Below are 8,387 nucleotides of genomic sequence, written 5' to 3'. Positions count from 1 at the left end.
ACTTAAGTCTCAGCTTACCCTACCACACAGACTTGCTGCATTAATGTTTCTTTTGCAGGTAGCAACAACATTTGCCAGCATGGCAACCAACTGTAACTGCTCACAGCACCCAGGATGTGGCAGAAGAACAGGATGTAACCGGAGAAATTTCTTCTATTTGTGAAAAAGAGGAACTCCACGGTTTAACGTAATTGCAATGTTGAGAACACAATAAGAGCCTGCTGTATCGGGCCAATAACCCAGCGACAATTCTGAGGGCCAGCAGCCAGCCAGGCCTGGAGGGCCACATTTGGCCCCTGGCCCGAGGTTCCCTATGTGTAGTAAGCCTTCTGTACATTCCCCAGGGCCTGACACTAATCTAATCTAATCTGAAATACAATATTGTTCAGGCACGAGTGAATATGAGACTCCTGGACTGCAGGGGGTGGACTAGATGACCCTAGTGTCCCTTCCAATTCTGAAGCGAGTTCTACGAGTCTATGTAGTTTTATCTTTGAAAAAAAGACACATGACGGAATTCTCCCACACACGCCTTGCCAAAAAAATAACATCATCACCACCACACCTTAACATTCCGCTTTGGGGCGTAACTAGAAAACCGAGCGAGGCTATAATTCTGGGCTGAGCCTTAAGAGTCTTTAAACTTTCAAATTCCCCAAACGAGTGACTATTTTCATCCTGTGGTAGCCACATCCTTGGCAAGTCTGACAACGAACCGCTGAACTTCCCAGGCTTCACGTCATAGCGGGGAAAGCAAAAACTGTATGAGAGGAGAGAGGACACAACGATTTCCTTGCGCTTTTGCACTTCCCAGCGCGAAGAGGAGGAGGCGGGTTCCCCCTCGCGCGCCGCCGCAACCCCCTGAACCTCCTGCTCTCTCCGCCTCGACGGATTCCTCCCCTCGAGGCTCCTCCCCGCGGACTCTCGCGGCGGCGTTCTTGGAAGCCTTAATCGCTCCCTGGAAGAGGCTCTTCTTGGAGGGCGCGGAAGCCGCGCGCTGCGATGCTCTCGCCGCCCAGCCTTGGCCCGAGGCTCCTCGTGCTTCCTGCACTACTTGCCGGCGTCCTGAGTGAGTAGCTGGAGGGAAAGCGGGAGCGGCGACTCGACAGAGGGGATCCCACCCCCTGCCCCTCGGAGCCACTGGGAGCCAGCTAGGAGCGCCCACCATCCTGCCCAACTTCAAATATTGGTTCTTTATACTGTAGGGAAGGATTTCCTCTACTTGTGTGAGTGTGAGTGTGTGAGTGTGATGGGCGCTCCTAGCTCCCAGTGGCTCAAAGGGGCAGGGAAACTTGGTACACACACCCATACCCACACCCCATATATAAATATATATATACATAAACACCAGTCCCACGCTTCAGCCTTCAGGTGTTGTAGAGCTACAACTCCCATCATCCCTGACCGCTGGTCCTAGTAGCTAGGGAGGATGGGAGTTGTAGTGTAGGGGATTCGAGTTTGAATCATAGAATCATAGAATCATAGAGTTGGAAGAGACCACAAGGGCCATTGAGTCCAACCCCCTGCCAAGCAGGAAACATATTTGCACACACACACACACACTTTTCTGCACCTGTTTAAAAACATTCCTATTTAGACAGACCTACCCAGCTGCTCAGAAAGTTGAGGTAATGTTAATCTGTTTTAGTATTTTAACTTTTGTACATTTTAAAAGTAGGGTTGTAATTTTTTTCTTGCTTTTACTGTCCTTTGTAAACCACTTTGGGTGTTTTTACAATCAAGCAGTGTATAGATTTTATAAAATAAACACACACACACACACGTAGTATAGTATTTCATCATATAGAATCATAGAATGGTAGAGTTGGGAGGAGTCCTGAGGGTCATCCAGTCCATCCTCCTGCAATGTGGGTCTGGGGGGGGGGGAGGTAGTATTTCATCATATATGCCTGTTGTTTTAACTATATAATTGGTAACTGGATTTGAGTAAATCTTACTCAGCAGCATAAGTAGGAATGCCAAGCAGAAACTAACAAGTATTATTCTGAATGATGTTTGAATGAACAAGCACATTTTTAATCTAGAATGGAATACTTTATAGTTAATCCAGTCACTAATAGTATGAATGGAGGGGTGGGGTAGGGAGAAAGAGACCAAAACAACTTCCCAGCCAAGTGGATGTCAAGCCTGTTTCTACCTTTTAACTCCCCTGATATTTCATTCCTTTGTTTTTATTTGATATAATTTGCCTCACCCAAAGAGCACGAAAGAAAGAAAGAAAGAAAGAAAGAAAGAAAGAAAGAAAATAAATACCAAATTGTTTCATAGAACTTATATACTTATAGAACTTAAAGTCACCCTAACTGGAGTGGTACTTCTTGGTAGTATGCTTCTGAAGGTCAGCTGCTGGAAATTGCAGGAGGGGAGCTTGGCCATTGTGAGAACAGGATTCTGGACTAGGTAGAGAAAAGCCTGGTGCAACAGGCTTTTTCTTAAGTTGTTTTGTATATGGTGCAACTCAGGAATAGGTGAAGTCCCATTGACTGGGCCTTCTTAGAATGTGATATTTGAAGATGATGTATTACATTTTCACCAAGTAATTGGTTCTAATAACACAATATCCAAATAATCAGCTTAATCGAAATAATCTGCTGTTTGTGTTGTAAACTGCTTTGAGAGCCTGTTTGGCAGAAAAGTATGGTGGAAATGAAAAAAAAAACCCTGTCAGTAGTTTGTTGTTTAACTCTTGAAGCACATCTAATTTGATGGGAATAAACTACCTCCCGCCTCCCCCCCAACCCCCCCCCCCCAACCACAACCATAGGTATCAGGGCTGAAATAAGTGCTGGGAATCATGATGACAAATTTGCTCTCCTTTCCTCTTGATTACTAGTGTTAGTGACCAAAAAAGAAAGCACATTCCTAAAGCAATTTCTACAATTTCAACTTGTTGTTGTTGCTGTTGTTGTTGTTGTTCTCATCATCATTAATTGCACACCCTCTACCAACAGGTCCCTGGTTAGGTTACAATTTAAAATTCAAAATTTAAAACAGTTAAAACAGTTAACAATCAAAGGAATAGAGTGGGCCCCAGAAACACACATCTCAAAGGTGGAGAGGTTCATCTTCAGCTTTTGCCGAAAGCTGAATAGTGAAGAAGCCAGACACATATCTGTGAGGAGGGAATTCCACAGAGAATACAATCTTCTGGGCTGATCCCCCCCCCCCCCCCCGGAAGTCCGAGGGCTGTGAAACTGCCAAGAGCTTCCCCTCTGCTGATCTTAACACCTGTGAGGTTCTGCAGGGAAGGTCTTTCAGGCTATGTGGGGCCTAAGTTATTTAGGGCTTAAAACACTAAAGTGAGTACTATACAGTGGTACCTCAGGTTACATACGCTTCAGGTTACATACGCTTCAGGTTAAACACTCCGCTAACCCAGAAATAGTGCTTCAGGTTAAAAACTTTGCTTCAGGATGAGAACAGAAATCGGGCTCCGGCGGCACGGCAGCAGCAGGAGGCCCCATTAGCTAAAGTGGTGCTTCAGGTTAAGAACAGTTTCAGGTTAAGAACGGACCTCCGGAACGAATTAAATACTTAACCTGAGGTACCACTGTAAATTGAACCCAGAAATGAACTGGCAGTCAATGCAGCTCTTTTGGAACAGGGCCTATGTGAGGTGATGTTCAGAGGTTATTTTAATACAATCCAGTTTGAGGGAGTACATGGTTCCGGGGCAGTTAGCTTAGCACAGTATTTAAGTGTGCTCTGTACCATTCTGTTCAAAAAGACAGTGAATTATTATTATTATTTAAAATTATTCATCTTTTTTTACCAAGGTAATTCAAAGCAACTTTCAATATATGTACATACAAACACATACATTGAAACCAGCATAAAAGAAAAGAAAAGAAAAAGACCCTAAAGGAAAATCCTATTTTTTAAAAGGCAGGATTAAAACATTCCACCTACTCAAGGCCAAAGATAATTAAAAGGCAAAAGCCTGGTTAAAAATGATTTTATATAATGTTGGTGCCAGAACATTCCACAAACAGGGAGTCACCACTGAAAAGGTCCATTCTCACATTGCCACCCTCCAGATCTTCCAGGTGACGAAAGCCAGGTCCAGAGTGCTTTACAGGGAGAGGTGGTCTTTGAGGTATTGGGGTCCTGAACTGCATAAGGCTTTATAGGTCAAAAGCAGCACTTTGAATTGGGCTTGGAAACTTAACTGGTAACCAGTGTAGTCAGGCCAGGATTGGTGTTATGTGCTCAAGCCATCTTGCCCTATTGAGCAATCTGACTACTGAATTCTGCACCAACTATGATTTCTGAATCACCTTCCATTGCAGTCCTATGTGCAGTGATCTAACGTAGACAACAGAAGATAGGCTGTCCCTGCCCAAATAAGAGTATAGTTGGGCCTGGGCCGCATCTGAAGCTGATGGAGGGGAGGGCACTCTGCACCACCAGGGCCACGACAGTGATGGATCCAGAAGTACTCCCAAACTACTACCTGCTTGTTTGGAGGGAATGTAATGCCATCAAGAGGAGGCTTCCCCCCATCCATCCAGTCTAGGGAACCACCCACAAACTCCATCTTATCTGGATTGAGCTTTGCTAAGCATGGGCATGAGACTGCTCAGCCGGAAATCAGCTTTTTATCAGAAAGCAGTGATAAGTTAATTGCTGAAAAAGCAGTTGCCTCTACAACAGCTGCCACAAAGAACTTGTAGGGACTTTTCAAGTACCAGTGCTGTGTGAATATAAAATGGAAGAATGGTATATTAATGATAAATTAACATGTGCTATTAAGGTAAGGTGGGGAATATACAGGAGAAATGGTTCTGATGAGATATGGAAGGTATTTGTAGAATTTGCACTGTTAAAAAGGAAAGAGGTCAGACTATCACATTTTTATTTTTATTTGTTTATTATTATTACTTTGTTAAAATTAGAAATAAATAAAATTAAATTTAAAAAACAGTTGCATCTACAACAGCTGCCACAAAGAACTTGCAGGGACTTTTCAAGTACCGCTGCTGTGTGCTGGTGGGAAGTATCCAACAAAATAGTTCCATTAGCCCAAGCATTTCTGTTTGCATGGTGTAGTGGAACATCCTCTCCTTTTCCTCTCCCTGTATGCTCCCTAAATATGCTCCAGAAAGGAAGAACCCTAAACTACTTTAGGAGGTGTGCAGGGAGAGAGAAAGGGGAAGTTATATTGCGGAACCAGAAGTCCTTCTGCTACCTGAGTGACTTCATTGGATACTGCCCGTTGACTTAGAGATATTTTTGTTACTGCTGTATGTTTAGTCACATCCTTCCAATGATTCAGCATTGCAAGCTGAAGAAGAACTTTTATAACTGTTGAGGGGAAAGAGTATATGTAATTATGCATACTCAAGCACAGCCCGCTAGTGACATCATCATGTGATTTATATCCTTAAAGAATACTCCTTCAAAAGCTGTGAGAACAAAGTTCTGATATGCCTAATCTGGTGTATTGAAATTTGGCCAAGATGCCTAATGCTTGGATACTGTGTGTGAGAGAGAGCATGTAGAGTAGGGAAGAAGTGGCACTGAGACAGTGTTCTGGTTGGATACAAATGTTTGGCCAATATGAGTAACCTTGGCAATGGCCTCTTGTGTGTCTGCAAAGCTGACAACACTTGTAAACAGTTGGTGGTTAGGAGTGGCTATTTCCACTGTGATAATAGGATGCTGCACTAGATGTCTCACTGAGCTGATCCAGCAAGACAATTTTTAGATTCTTACAGTTTTTGCCAAATGCTGATCCCTGGCCTTTGGCATGCCCTAGTATGCTCTGGAGGGTCTCCTATCCCTACAGACCTGATTTTGAGGGCATGCAGGGGGCTGGAGGTGACAGGAAAATAGAGTTAATTTTGATGTGCACATGGAAGCCTGTTGTGTAGGCAGAGCAGCACTGTTGGATAAATAAGGTTTGTGGTGAGCCCTGTGATGCTTGGCTGGTAATGCTGCAATCATATATGTTAGTGTAATGCTCTTGTCTCCACGTTTCTCCCAGCTGCAGTAACAAAATTACTTATTAAAAAGCTCCGTGGCTTTTCTGTAAATATTGTGAGCACAGGAAACACGATTTTGCTAACTCTTGTTTTCTTTTCTTCTCCTCCCCCTCCCAGCTTTTTTAAAGTTCAATTTCCAAGCATCTTAAATGTGGGTTAAGTGTGGTATTGTGGCAAGAGCTGGTTCCTGGGCACGCTGGTGGTTTGTCATTCTTGTCTCACCACAAGCTGACATGGCATTTTGCTGTCTGAGGCAAAGATCTGGCTAGCTTCCTACATTATTCCATGCCCAAAAGCTCACTGGACTAGCAGCTGATATTCAACAGGTTCCATCACAGCGCCGAGGGAAGTTGGTAGCCTTAGAGGGGCAGAGGCATACATAGGCAGTTCTTTCCTCCAACACTTTTAAGACTGTAAGCCCATTCCATCCCCAGGGCTGAAAGTGCGCACAGAATGGTCACCTGTATACAACGCAGCAGCAATTTTATTTATTTATCAAAAGTATTTGTAATCCACCCTTCACCTAAAGGCCTCTTCAAAATCAAAAACTTCAAAATCAGACTTCACCATAAATCTAAAAAAGCATAAAACAACCCAATACAAAATCCTAAACAAAGACTGAAAAGCAGCAGCACCAACCAAAATACACAAATCCCTTGCACACTTTCCCCCTCCACAAGGACATAGGCGAAGAGCTGTATTGCCATCAAAATGAAAGCAATGTGGTGGTGAGACACCTCAGAAGAGAGGGTAAAGCAGAGAACGCCCCACCATGGGCCCCTGCACCACAGTGCTTATTAGGCATGGGAACTGCCAGCAAGGTTTCCCTGGCAGATCTGGAAACTATGGTAGGTGGGTATGGCAGCAGAATAACATGCGAACAAATGTAATGCTTGCTAAAGTGCATGTCCTGGGCTGGCTGCCATTCTGCCTGCTCACTCAAACAGAGGACTTTCCCAGCACTACTGCCTATGACATATTGGGGGGTGACCAGATGAGAAAACCGGCTAATCCTGCCCAACTCAGAAACAAGCAAGTTTCATTGCCAGTTTAGGAGATTGGAAAAAGCTAAATAAATATAGGTATTGAGGGTGGGAACTAATAAAAACCAAAGGAAGCAGCTATCTCACTTTGCCTAATAGTAAGGTCAGCTTTGCCTGATCTGTTTGGTTTTTTATTCTTAAAGCTATTGCAGGCTAAAATAGAGAATTAGATTGGCTGAGAGTCTTGGGATAAATGACTCTATATTAGTTCATTTCCCCTCTGCTAAATAGGGACTGTCTCAGGTTTGGGAAGATGGATGGGTGAGATACTGGTTGTTAAAAGGTTTGTGCATTTAAGGTGTTTTATAAGTGCTTGATCATCCTTGCAATATACATCTAAAACGAAATAGAGCATTCTGCATGAAAGCTGAATGAAACTGAACAAGGTAATGATGTGTGTTTCTGCCAGTTCTCAAGATAAATCCATAGTAATATTTTTTGAATACAATACCAGCAATGCATTGATTTAAAAGCAATATTTTCTGCCTGTCATAGGTGATTGTGGCCCTCCACCAGTCATTCGCAATGGAGTCCCTCATAAGAATATTGAGGGCGCATCTTTCCCTCCAGGCTCAACGGTAATTTACAAGTGTCTGGGCAACTTTTTTAATGTCTATGGAAAAGTAGATGTTGTAACATGTCTTCCAGATTCAAAGTGGTCACACATAGAACAGTTTTGTGTGGGTAAGTGTTTATTTTTTTAATGTACCTATCCTTGACATATTGTTATGGGGGGGGGGAGAGGGTTATTTTTGGCTTTTTAAATGACTATTCATTTTAGAATCAAGGGTGACATCTTGTTTAATTCATGTATTGATGGATTTTAAGCAAATGTTTTATATCCCATTGTTCTACAGGTTCTCAGGGTGTCTTACAATTGCATTGCTGCCACCGTTTTCCCTGCCTCTGCCACTGACTGCTGCTGCTGTGGCAAACGCAATAGTGGCTCCCACTTTGGCCGTGCCAGCCTCAGCCATGCCGCAGCCTGGCTGGCAGGAGGCTTGCTTGGTCCACCACCAAGCTTGGTGAGCTGGGCTAGGCACTTGGGCTTCTCCCAGTTGTGCACATGTGCAATGTCACAGGTGTGCATCGCACCCCGTGCAAGTGACGTCACAGGCGTGCCCCACGCTTGTGATGTCACAGGTGCGTGGCACGGCACAGAGCCCCTCCAATATTGGGCCCAAAGTGGCTCCTCTTGTCACCCTCCCTCACTTTCAGAGAGGGAGGAAGTTAGGGTTATTTCCTGGACCTAAGTTAGTTGGATACAACCCCTTATTGTGTATGCCCTCCAAAATATTCTGCATGAGGTTTTGCTGGAGCAGATATGCCTGACGTTATG

General features: G+C 43.9%; 1 protein-coding gene across 14 annotated transcripts in view; it reads left to right on the top strand.

Moving 5' to 3' along the window:
• Nucleotides 1-581: 581 nt before the first annotated feature.
• Nucleotides 582-8,387, top strand: part of LOC310679308 (membrane cofactor protein-like) — a 57,254-nt gene continuing 49,448 nt past the window's right edge. For 4 of the 14 annotated variants that reach the window (XM_083444418.1, XM_083444416.1, XM_083444407.1 and 1 more), the window contains exons 1-2: nucleotides 639-1,069; nucleotides 7,544-7,732. In XM_083444418.1, coding sequence (XP_083300544.1) covers nucleotides 1,003-1,069; nucleotides 7,544-7,732 — 256 coding nt within the window. In that variant the 5' untranslated portion in view covers nucleotides 639-1,002. Of the gene's footprint in view, nucleotides 1,070-7,543; nucleotides 7,733-8,387 lie in introns of all 14 variants that reach the window. The other 10 variants (XM_083444409.1, XM_083444412.1, XR_014512193.1 and 7 more) reach the window with 7 other exon arrangements.

Source organism: Podarcis tiliguerta (genome assembly GCF_965153285.1).
Source record: "Podarcis tiliguerta genome assembly, chromosome: 6".
Classification (NCBI taxonomy): domain Eukaryota; kingdom Metazoa; phylum Chordata; class Lepidosauria; order Squamata; family Lacertidae; genus Podarcis; species Podarcis tiliguerta.
The sequence above is the reverse complement of the archived record's forward strand: the minus strand, read 5'-3'. Positions and strand labels throughout refer to the sequence as shown.